Genomic DNA, 12549 nt, shown 5'->3' with positions numbered 1-12549 from the left:
AGACCATAGTGTCTTTATGTTAACTCCTTGCAAAGAGGGTTAAAAGCCCATTAAATATGTGCACCTGCTTACACATGCAGATCTGCCAATCTCAAACTTCTATTCTCAAGTTTCTAATGAAACAGTGCAGTAAATGATTAGAAATGCTATTAAACACACAAATAGAAAACTAAACTTTGGCTCATGAAGAAAGAAAGAAAATGAAAGCAAGTATTTTAACATTATGCTCCTTAATCCTGCAATGAGGTGATCAGTTTGCATATCAGGTGTAACATATTATACTGAATATATACATTATGCATTACATTTTCTTAAAACGAGGGTAGGAGACCCTAGTGCTTTTGAGGAAAAAGGTCTTAGGGGAAGCGGAATAACCCGAATTCCAGGCATCGCCTAATCAAATTTCTGAGTTGTAGGCCATGAGAAATTGTTTATAAAGATAGAGGTCCAAGTAATTCTAATATGCTGTATATCTCATGCTAAGACATATGTTATCCTACCCTGACAGAAAGATCTTGTAGGCTGTAAATAAAGGAGCTATATATATAGAAAACATACATTTACCTGTGCAGAAGAAAAGTTCTTTCAACTATTCACAAGAATGAAACAAAACACTGGAATTAGTCATTAATTAGAGAGAACATTAATTAGAGAGAACTTCACATGTTGATAAATAGTGTAACTTACAAGTTCATTATATTAGTACCTTATAACCCCTTCCTGCATGGTTGAGACCATTTAGAACACAGCTAATTTCCGGCTTAATTGCTGCATCTCTTTGGCCAAAATATGTGAAACTACAACTGCAAAGGAGAAGAAAGGTAATTAAAATGAAATTCATGGAATACATAAAAAAGAAGAAAAGATAAAATATAAATTCTTGTGGTCTCCAAAGGACAGAAAATAATATAAAAACCAACCTCGGAGTCTAGTTCAACAAATGCTAGGTGAAAGATAATGAGATCACCCAGTGAACCATTAACGCCTTATGAATTTTAAAATGGTTTTAGTTTCCTGTGATTCCTTTAGAGAGAAAAATCGGGATGGAGGAATGTTAGAGGACTAGCCGAGTCCAACCTGTCCCAACAAATGACCAATTAATTAAATAGATAATAAATGCAACATATGAAGCTCTATTTTTTTTTAAGCTAGTAATATAGTACAGATTAGTGATATAATACAGTTTCGGAAAGAAAATATATACAGTTGAGGAATCATACCAGAGATTATATATTGCTTGAACGAGTTCAAATTTCTCCTTAAATGTAAAAGTTCTTTCTTTGAATTCTTGCAAAAGCAGGTTCGAATCCCATTTCTACTGGACAAGAAGATTTGTTTTGGATTATACCCAGATGAAACAGTTAATCAAATCTTTTCAAAAAAAAAAAAAAGACTTGCCGTGCACAAGTTCATAAATTAATGAAAACAGTCTCAAAATTCATTTCAAACTGGTCAAGAAGATTTGTTTTGAATTATGCCTGTTACAAGGGAAAAACAGTAAAAGTTTATACATTAGAATTAAAAGTTGGCCGATAGATTAACGTCTCTTAGATGAACATCTGAGTCAAAAGTACCTCATTGTTAAACATGGATCAAAATCACGTATTCTCCTCTCGCGGTATATGATTAGATAAGCTTAAATAGATGAGAAAGAGCACCGAACCACCACGTTCTGGGAACCTGAGACTTGAGTTGTAGGCCATGAGAAATTGTTTATAAAGATGAAGTTCCAAGTAATTCTAATTTGCCGTATATCTCATGCGAAGACATATTTAATCCTACCCTGACAGGAAGATCTTGCAGGCTGTAAGATAAAAGGAGCTATAACTACCGGAAACATGCATACCTGTTCAGAAGACAAAATTCTTTCAACTAAAAAGTGAAACAAAACACTGGAATTAGTCATTAATTAGAGAGAACTTCATATGTCGATAAATAGTGTAACTTACCAGTCCATTATATCAGTACCTTATAGCTCCTCCCTGCATGGTTGAGACCATTTAGAACACAGCTAACTTACGGCATAATTGCTGCATCTCTTTAACCAAAATATGTGAAACTACAAACTGCAAAGGAGCAGAAAGGTAATTAAAATGAAATTCATGGATCACATAAAAAGGTTGAAAAGATAAAATATAAATTCTTGTAGTCTCCAAAGGATAGAAAATACAATAAAAATCAAACTTCGAGTCCAGTTCGACAAATGCTAGTTGAAAGATAATGAGATCATTAAGTGAACCTTTAACACCTTATGAATTTTAAAATGACATTAGTTTCCTGTGATTCCTTAGAAAAAGAAAAATCGAGATGGAAGAATGTTAGAGAACTAGCAACGAGTTAAATATTATGATAATTAAGAATGAAATGTTACTCTTACTTTTCCACCATTGCTATCCTCTTTGCGCAGTATAAATCATTGCAAATATAACTGACCTTTACACCAGAGTCGTGGAACCTCCTGAGAATTCAAGTATAAAGCTGAAAGAGAAAGATGAATTAAGGAAACTAATAACACCAGAGAATGTAGAAAATATAGAAGAGAAGTGATGGATTACTTATCATATATTGCAGTTAAAATGAAGAAAAAGACCGGCATTTGCTTTCTTGGCCATACGCTTTGGCACTTGCTTTCTTGGTCACATGTTTTGGCACTTGTTTTCTTGGTCGTGGAGCTCTGTAATAATAATTCACAAGAAAAAGACCCATCAGTGCAATAATCCAGTAGTTCTACAAGAAGCCAACAAGAATTTCCTATTGAATGTACCATGCTGAATTGATACTGATCAAGTCCTCTAAAAAATCTCAGCTGTATACTAAGGAAGAGAAGGGATTTAAAACAAATATATCACAAGAAGTTCAAATATTGATCAAATTCGTCACATCAATCTAAACATATTTTTTGACTAAACAACTAACAAGAGTCCCTGTACCTCATCTGCCTCACCGATTTGTTTGATTGAAGGAACAAGCACTTTTGAAGCCGGATCCCATTAAAGATCCATTATTTGGAGAAGGGTATTGGCAAGAAGCCTCTGGAATACCTCTTTCGAAACAATGGTTGATTGATCTTGGATGAACCCATCACCTCGCAATCAGATAAAAAAGATCCTTTACTCACAGAAGAATGCAAGAATAACGACGCAAAAATAAGAGGAAAAAAAAAGAATTATTTCCCAAATTGGAGAGCGTTGTTATTAGATTCACAACACGATGAGAGAAGTCATCAAATATATCAAGGAACAAACACCTGATACACATATCTCGGATGATGGTGTACACAATTTAACATCGAGAAACCAACTTTCCTAAGTGATTCTACGTATTGTATTCGAAGAATTAAAACTAGGCTACCAAATTTAACAAGATTCACATAAATGATGGAAAACTAGTTTTAAAGGGATACTCGGTATAGATAACCATCACATAAATCCTGCGCCTGAAAAATAGACAAATTTGCTTCAAATTTAACCCTAGATTTGGCCCAAGATACACATAAAATAATGGAAAACTAGTTTAAAAATTAAAGCCAGTTCTAATTTGTTTCAAGAAACCGAATTTGTGAAAGAATCCAATCTTTCATGCTCATAGAAATAAGAAACCGGCATAAAATCCCATACTCTAATCCAAAATCCACGAAGAAAAGGGAAACAGATCAAAATAAGAAATCTATGCGCCTACAATGAATTAGATCGCGAAACCAACAATACGAAAACAAAAAAACCTAAAAAAATCAAAAGGAAGAAAGGAGGAGGAGGAGAAGAAGAAGCAAACCTTTTTGGGGGAGAAGGCGACGAAGAACCCATGAGGGAACCCTTTCCCCCTCTTCGTCCTCGAGGGAAATGGGGAGCGGAGTGTGCGCGATTTGGAGTGAGGGATCTTATTTATAGGGAGAATGGCGAAGGGCGCAACGGCTAGTTTTTTTCGCGCCGTTGCGTAATCCGACTCCAAGTCGGATTAGGATTACGTTTCAGTGTAACGGTTACATAGTGGTCTCCTACTCGGACTAGGAATTGGATAGGACCGTTAGAACTCGACTCAGGGACTAGGAATTGGATTAGACCGTTAGAACTCGATTCGAGTTAGAACTCGATTAGAGTTCGAACCGGGCCCGAAATTAATGTTAAAAATTTAGTTGGCAAAATTTATAGCCCGTCTATATATTTATATTTTTTTTTATTTGAAGGTAATTTTTTAAATTGAATAATTGTATAACAATTAATTATTTTAAATTTTTAAAAAACAAGTAAAGTTATTTAACAGCTTGCATATCTCCTTAATAAAAGAATGAATATTTTAACATGAAATATATATAATTAAAATTTTCTAAAGCTAAAACTTTCTAAAAAAATTTCTCAACTGGGCTTATGTTAAAACAAGCTAGATAGCTTGATCCAAATCCAACCCGGCCGGAACTTAGCTCTCATCTATAATTAACACTTCATTCAATCCCATCCCATCCGTCAATATTTTCCGCAACTTTTTTTTCTGATCTTTTTTTATTTTAGCCTCCAACATTTTTTTTTTAATGACAATTAGATTTCCAATCTTTAAATTTCAATTAAATCTCAATCATAAAAAAAAATTTATCACAATTCTAAAATAAATTGTCATGCGGCGGAGTAAATATTTATTGGTGCCAACTTGGCAGTTTCTATTAAGATCGACGTGTTTTAATTGAAACAAAAATTAAAGTTTAGAAACGTGCTCGCAATTATAGATCTCGTCGTTTTTGGGCTGCTTCTACGGCCCAATCTTTTTGGGGTCCTTCTTGGGCCCATATTTTTGGGCCGCAACATGGTTGTAAAGTTGAAGGTTCTACTTTCCAGGGGCTTGGAAGTAATTTCGCGATTCTCCTTGTTCCAGGGTGAAAAGAAACTAACACCGAATCGAACAGAGTATATTTTATGTACGGAATTGTGAAGAAAAGCAGCTCTCTCTTCGCACTTGGCAGCAGAAGCTGAAGAAGAAGCACTCCAAGTAAGCTATCATCTATGCAGTTTTAACGAAATCAGGATTTTGTAGGTTCTTTTAAAACTTTCTCCTTTTCTTTTTCCGAATTTGTTTTCGGGTGCAAGCTTATATCTATCTCAAAGAGGAGTATTACAATTACTTTTTGTGAAAGATCTAAATATTCAATTAGTACTCGTCTTACATAATCTTTGGAGCCTCGTTTTTAATCGCTGCTCTTCTTTTTTTAAAAAAAAAAGCTATGTGAGAGATCCCGAGTAAAGAGGATTCTAGATGACTTGAAATTTAGGTCTTGTATTTGACTTAAAACCCTAATTTAGCTCCACAAATTTAGGTCTAAATCAATACTTGGCCTTGGAATAGCTTATTGTGAACTTACGATAGAAGAATCCAATATCTAATAAAGCCGATGTTGAAATCAATGCTTGGGGTTATTTACTCATCGTGTGACACCACAGGCACCATCTCTGGTTGCAAATTTGCAGGATCATGAGCGGAGGCCGGTATACAGTGGAAGTTACAAACCTCTCCAGTAAAGTAGCCGAGAAAGATCTCTATAACTTCTTTTCTTTCTCCGGCTTTATCGAGCATATTGAAATTACAAGGTGATATTTTGTTTGCGCGCGACTAAGCAATCTGAAACCTTTGTTTTTCTTTGACTGAGAGAGCGCTTAATCCGTTTTTGTGTGTAGAATTGCTTGGTGTATGAAATTCCGCATTTGGAATCAATGATCTTGGCTTTTCACTGTTGTCCTGCAGAATTTACAGTTCATTAAATGGAAATCGTGGTTTCTAAATGAATCTCAAACCTCGGTAAATTGTTAAAGTTGTGTCTGAGTTCCTGTTCCCATTCCCTGGTTAGCATTTAGTATATTCTTGCGTGTTTAAGGATTTTGCCGGTTTGATCTGTATGTCGTTGTGAACCAAAACAATTAATTATGCCCTGATGGCCTTTTTTTGCAGACTAATAATTTCTCTTATACATTTTGAACCTAATTTTGTATGGCTTACCATGTGCAAAAATTGATCTGATCAAGTTTTTTCTCATTCTTAGATACTACTGTTAATTCTCATCAATTGTATAATTAATCTGTTTTGTGATGCATTTCCAAACAGATCTGGGGATTACGGTTCTACTGCTTACGTAACATTCAAAGAGCCTTATGCCTTAGAGACTGCAGTATTGCTAAGCGTAAGTTCTTGCAGGAAAGCCTGCCAACTGTGGTTGGTTATGTAAACTTGCACAACTACATTCCCTAGCATTGCAGGATATTTACGATGTAATACATTGATTTTCTATCTATGGATTTACTTCTACCCGTTCTTTATGCTTTTGTTTTAATAACAAAAATGCTTACTTATATTCTAATTATTTTATTTTCCTGCCACACTTGTAAGGGAATAGTAATTGTATGTCACGATTATCTAAGATAGTGCAAGTCTCTTGAATATTGTCTTTGCTTTAATCTTAAGTTCTGCCTTTCATAGTGTAATTCTGTTTCCAGTTCTTCGATGCTGGAAAATTCTCCATCTCTTTTTGTCTTTTGTTTTTATTTAATCTCTTTGTTTGTCTAAGTCAGCTCCCTGAACGAAATCTTTACTTCATTCTTCCACAAACAAAGGCCAACGCATCATTCATTTTGTTGCATTCTATCGGGTTGTAACTTAAGCTGTGATATTTATATTTGGCCAGCTGGTTATTTTTTCATTGATAGTGTTCTACCGCCCACATCTTCATCTTTAATTATCATGATAGTACTTGTATGAAAGCCCATTGACACCTGGTATTCTCAGGGAGCTACCATTGTGGATCAACCAGTATGCATAACTCGCTGGGGACAATATGAGGAAGCTTGTAATTTCTGGGACAGGCCCTCTTGGAAGGTTGAAGATGATACTGAGTCCAGTGTACGCATCTTCTTTTTATTGTTCTTCTTTTTATCGTAATTCTTCAGTACCTCTCAACATATTAACATTGAAAACGCAAGCAGACTGAACGGTCGTACCAGTTCAACACAACCCTGAGGGAAGCATTCACGATGGCACAAGACGTGGTCAAAGCGATGCTCTCGAAGGGCTACGAGCTAAGCAAGGATGCTATGATCAAGGCCAAAGCTTTCGACGAGTCTCATCAGGTCTCGTCCACGCCTGCAGCGAAGGTTGCGGAGTTCGGCAAGAAGGTCGGACTAACAGATAAGATCTATGCTGGGGTCAATACAGTTCGATCAGTCGATGAGAGGCTTGGAAAAGAAATGGCAGTCAATACGATGCCCATTATATTATATTATATATATATATATATAAGAAAATGTGTTGATGTTTCCGCGTCTCTAACGTCTATTCTTTGCTGGTTTGTTCTTTTTTTTTTTGAGATAAAGATAGCACGCCATTCTTTTCATTTATTTGAAAAATAAATTTTGCTACAAATATTGCGGCAAATGAATTCTCCTTGTATTTTATGACTTTAAATTTGGTAAATTTGTTTGTGTTATACAATTATATGGATTGTGGGGCCATCTTGGAAAAAAAAGAACTCTTGCAGTTTCGACTGCATCGTAATTTTCTTCTCTCGAAAATAAAAGTATCAAATTCACTTATGTATTCTACTACTTTCTTTATTAAATTTAAAATTCAAATTTAATAAGTTATCCAATTTTTTTGGCCTTTTTGAGATATATGAATTTTTAATGCAAATAGATAATTGATATTGTTGAATATTAATATTAAAAATATTGTTATACGGTAGTGTAAGTTTTGGAAGAAAAAAGATTATTTAATAATATTTAACTTGATATCAAAACAGTAAATTCTAAATTCAAATCAAACAAATAAAGCCATCAAATTCACTATACAAAGAAAGTGCTAAACCGGAAGCGAGCCGTCATAAATCGTTAAATTTTAAATTTTAAATAAAATCTTAATTGTTGGAGTTCCTAGGAAATTATATGTTGTGAATCCAAACTATTTAAAACTGTAGCTGTGGAAACTTTTATATTTGAGTTGTCCGAATATCCACATAGTAAGTACCAAATAACTATGAAATTGTGTCGAGAAATGTTGTTCCCACATTCCCCCAACAAATTCCTACCTGCATCGCGGCAGGTGATTAACAGGACGCGCGGGAGAGATTTCGCTCTTCTCCTGCAAGAAATGAGCTGAAAGTTGCAAATTAAAGGAGTCATATAGAGGCAGAAGTTGCATGAAATCTGAACGGGGAGGACGGCGGGGATTTGGCAGGCCCACCCGGGATTAGGCCGAAGGCAGTCCCCGCTCCCTGTTTCGCCTTTTCTCTTTCCCTTCTTCATTTCCTACTATTCTTTATATAGTTATCCTCTTTGCCTTTTCTCTCTACACGCGCAATGAGAGGTGAGGCCTCCTCGCAAGTCACAACCTACTTCGTCCCCACAAGTCACTTCCACTCAAGAATCTCATAACTACATTTGTTCGCTTCTTCTTGACTCGCTTTTTGCAAAAGCACCAAATATAGAGCACTCATTTCCCAGAAACTTCTCTCTCTCTCTCTCTCTCTCTCTCTCTGTGTTTTGGTGACTAGTATTTAATTAGATTCCATCGCAACAAAAGCATCAGAGGAAGCACTCAGAGAAGAGAAATTGCTAGCAACAATGGCAGACGTAGTGAGCTCGAGCCTCCTGAGGTTGGTGTTTGACAAGCTGGGAGCCCAGGTCACGAAGGAGTTCGGGCTAGTGATGGGCGTCGAGAAAGAGCTGAACGAGCTGGAGACGACCCTCGCCGCGATCCGCGACGTGCTCGCGGACGCGGAGGCGCGGCAGGCGCAGGAGCGAGCTCTCGCCGGGTGGCTGAGGAGGCTCAAGGACGCCGCATTCGACGCCGACGACGTGCTCGACGAGGTCGCCGCCGCCGAAGCACTCAGAAGGACGTCCCGCCGGAACGGAAGCGGCACAAAGGCGGTGCTCGGTAAGCTGTCTTCCCTCCCCAACTCTATCATGTTTCAGTCTAGAATAGCCAGGAAGGTTAAAAAAATTAGGGAGAGATTAGATGAGATTGCGGACGAGAGATCGAAGTTTCATTTGCGCGAGGGAGTGGTACATGATTGTAAGATAGAGAATTCAGCAAGAGCGGAAACCGGGTCTTTTGTAGTCGAATCGGAGGTTTACGGTAGAGAGGAGGATAAAGAAATGATAGTTGAGTTTCTGCTGGCCATGTCAAGTGAGGTTGATCCTGGGGTTATTGGGATTGTTGGGTTGGGAGGGCTCGGTAAGACGACTCTCGCGCAGTTAGTCTATAGTGATCGAAGGGTGTGCGGCCATTTCGAGAAGATGATATGGGTTTGTGTCTCTGATGATTTTGACTCTAGACGGCTTATTAGATCGATCGTGGAATCTGTAACCGGAGCAAAGTTTGATCTCGCGAGCATGGAGTCGATGCAGCGTTCGCTTATGGAAAGGCTGGAAGGAAAGAGATTCTTGCTTGTGCTCGATGATGTTTGGAATGAGAATTCTGAGAAGTGGGATAGATTGAGGACTTTGCTGACCGTCGGCGGCAGGGGAAGTAAGGTCGTAGTGACCACTCGGAGCGTAAGAGTTGCCTCTTTGATGGGCACGGTTGAGCCTCACATTTTGCGCAGTCTATCGGAGGATGATTGCTGGTTGTTGTTTGAGCGGAGAGCATTCGGGTTGGATGCCGGAGAGAAGACAGAAAACTTGGTAACCATCGCAAAAGGGATTGTGAAGAAAGCCGGCGGTGTTCCCTTGGCAGCAAAGGCTTTAGGTAGTTTAATGCGATTCAAGCGAAGGGAAAGCGAGTGGTTGGCAATTAGGGACAATGATATCTGGAACTTACCAGATGAAGAGAATGAAATTTTACCCGCCCTAAGGTTGAGTTACAATCATTTGCCATCACACTTGAAGCAATGCTTTGCATATTGCTCCATATTTGCGAAGGATACTCCGATATATATAAACAAATTAGTCCAACTTTGGATTGCAGAAGGCTTCGTTCGGTCATTAGATAGGCGAGCAGAATTGACTGATATTGGTTTGCGCTATGTGGATGAGTTATTATCAAGATCTCTCTTTGAGAGTCATGAGAGAGGCTCAGATGGTGTAGTATTTAGTATAAAAATGCATGACCTAGTTCACGATCTTGCACAGTCCGTTGCAGGGGAAGAATGCTCAATTGTTGACCCTAGTGGTACCAAAAGAGACATTGCTTCAACCACACGTTATTCATCATTTCTCTGCGAAAACGAGCCAATATCGTCGGTTCTAGAAGTTTTGAATAAGGCAAATAAATTGCGAACCTTATATTTAGTTGCACCGGATTCCAGGAAAGTAGACCTAACTAAGTGTCCTAAAAAAAAGGAGGACGACTACAATAAGATTCTCGAGATTCTTCAAATTATATTCTCTAACATGAAGCTTCTAAGATCACTTCATCTTGCCCACTACCCCATGAAAGAACTTCCAGTTTCGGTTAAAAATCTTCGGCATCTAAGGTATCTTAATCTGTCATTTACAAGCCTTAAAAACCTACCACCATCAATTGGCCTCCTTCAGAATCTGCAGATCTTGAACCTAGCAAGATGTCAAAGTCTACAAGCATTGCCAGAATCCGTTGGTGACCTCTTCAATCTCTATATATTGGACCTTAGTGGCTGTTCGAGCCTCCTTTCTTTACCATCCTCAATCGGCCGTCTCAGGTGTTTGCAAAACTTAGACCTCTCCATTTCTGGCATCCAAAAGTTGCCCGAATCCGTTAGCTGCCTCTCAGATCTTCGATCATTGGGACTTAGACACTGTTACTTTGTACGCGAGCTTCCGGAAAACATGGAAAACATGGCAAGCCTTGTACATCTAGACATATATGCTTGCTATGAACTGACATGTATGCCTTCAGGGATAGGACAATTGAGTTGCCTTCGAACACTACCGATCTTTGTGGCTGGCGGAAGGAGCAAGTGCAGCCTTGGAGAGCTCAACCGACTCAATCTTGAAGGCCGATTAGATATAAGAAAGCTGGAAAATGTGAAAAATGCAGAAGAGGCTAAGGAGGCTAACTTGATCGGAAAGCTGAATCTTCAATCACTGCATTTGTCATGGGATCTGAATGCTTACAAAAAGACAATAGTTGAATGTGCAAGTAACAACGATGATGAAGAAGGCATGCACAAAATCATGGAAGCATTTCTGACACACTTCAAACCATTTCTGGCACAGGAGTGGGATGCGGACTGTGAGTTGGCTGAGAAAATTCTTCAGGGTCTCCAACCGCATCAAAATTTGACTGTATTAGAGATTGAAGGCTACTTGGGAAAAACTTTTCCAAGATGGTTGTCGGAGTTGACACTTCCTAATCTTGTAGAGCTTACGCTAAACACTTGTGTCAGATGTGAGACTCTCCCTGAGTTCAACCAGCTGCATCACCTTAAGATCCTTGTATTAAACAATCTTCTTGCTATCAACCGCCTTCCGGCCCTTGGGCAGTTGCCTTCTCTGAAGGTCCTGAAATTATCTGTTCTTCCTGGGGTCAAGTGCTTGGGCTCAGACTTTTATGGTGGGGATGGTGCGTTCTTTACTTTGGAGGAATTGGAACTATCATGTATGCCTGAGTTGGAGGAGTGGTTTGGAGTTGCGGGGCCGGAATTCTTTCCTCATCTCTCGAACCTGACGATAATGTTATGCCCAAAACTGAGAGCATTGCCGTCAGATTTCCCATTAGTTAAAGAGCTTTCAATGTGTTGCGACGACAAGTTACTTCTTTCTGCCTTTGAGAGCGGAGCATTTCTGAATCTTGAGAAACTAGATATACAGAACTGCACGAGTCTCTTAAAGTCATCTCTACCTCAAGTGCTTATCGAGCGTTTCAGATCTAATCCTGGATTATTACATAGCATGTCAGCTTCAGGTCAGTGTTACAATGGTGACAGTCTCGTCGATCTCGTTGCTGAGTCTCTGAACGATGTGCAGAATCGATCTGAACTTGACGGGGAAATCCAGTATCATTTTGTCCAGTAAGTTTGCAATAACAAAGCAGCAAAAAGATAGAAGATGAGCTGATGCTTTTTGCAGATCTTAATCCCTCTTTCTTTTCGGAATTCTTTTCGTGACTATTTTTTCTTTTCTTTCACTTTAGGGCTGTTGAAGTACTAGAATGAACCTAGCTTGCTATCTTCAATACTTCAATGCAATTTAAGGATTGTGGCGCATGGACGCTTTTATTTAATGTTAGATCAAAAAAAGCTTGTTTGTAGTTTAATTCCTTAGGACAGTGAGTTGTCTGTTTGGCAGAGGAGGTATTTTGATTCTATGGAGAGTGTAAATTCCATGTAAATAAAAGATAATGTAATTACATGTTTTACAAATTGATTTGACTTTTACATATGTCAATCACATTCCTTGCAACTTGGATTCATTCCCCCAATCCAAAGTTATATTGCCTTTGCTCATTTTCGTTCCTTCTATTAGTTGATTTATTGTTAGCAAGGTCAAGCTCAGCCTTACTATTTCTGATGAATTGGCTCATTTCACAAATTTTTGTTCTATTTGGTTATTTTTTCATTTTTCATGCTGTGTTTTGGTAGATGCAGATTTTATAGGTATT

At 38.1% G+C, this 12549-nt stretch overlaps 2 protein-coding genes across 5 annotated transcripts; both read left to right on the top strand.

Annotated features, from left to right (window-relative positions):
- LOC109709295 (binding partner of ACD11 1-like) lies at positions 4832 to 7437 on the top strand. 4 transcript variants are annotated; one of them, XM_020231457.1, is made up of 5 exons: positions 4832 to 4977; positions 5454 to 5573; positions 6085 to 6160; positions 6763 to 6876; positions 6960 to 7437. In XM_020231457.1, exons 2-5 carry the CDS (start codon positions 5458 to 5460, stop codon positions 7380 to 7382), a joined length of 729 nt encoding a protein of 242 aa, XP_020087046.1. In that variant the 5' UTR covers positions 4832 to 4977; positions 5454 to 5457; the 3' UTR covers positions 7383 to 7437. The 4 variants fall into 4 exon arrangements, with proteins under 4 accessions (XP_020087046.1, XP_020087045.1, XP_020087048.1 ...); XM_020231456.1 differs by having other exon boundaries at positions 4870 to 4977; positions 5427 to 5573; XM_020231459.1 differs by lacking the exon at positions 4832 to 4977 and adding an exon at positions 5661 to 5781 and having other exon boundaries at positions 5557 to 5573.
- On the top strand, positions 8466 to 12335 carry LOC109709285 (putative disease resistance protein RGA3). Its single transcript, XM_020231443.1, has one exon. It carries the CDS (start codon positions 8592 to 8594, stop codon positions 11961 to 11963), a length of 3372 nt encoding a protein of 1123 aa, XP_020087032.1. The 5' UTR covers positions 8466 to 8591; the 3' UTR covers positions 11964 to 12335.

This window comes from Ananas comosus, linkage group 4 (genome assembly GCF_001540865.1).
Source record: "Ananas comosus cultivar F153 linkage group 4, ASM154086v1, whole genome shotgun sequence".
Classification (NCBI taxonomy): Eukaryota; Viridiplantae; Streptophyta; class Magnoliopsida; order Poales; family Bromeliaceae; genus Ananas; species Ananas comosus.
This window is presented reverse-complemented; position numbering and strand designations above follow the sequence as displayed.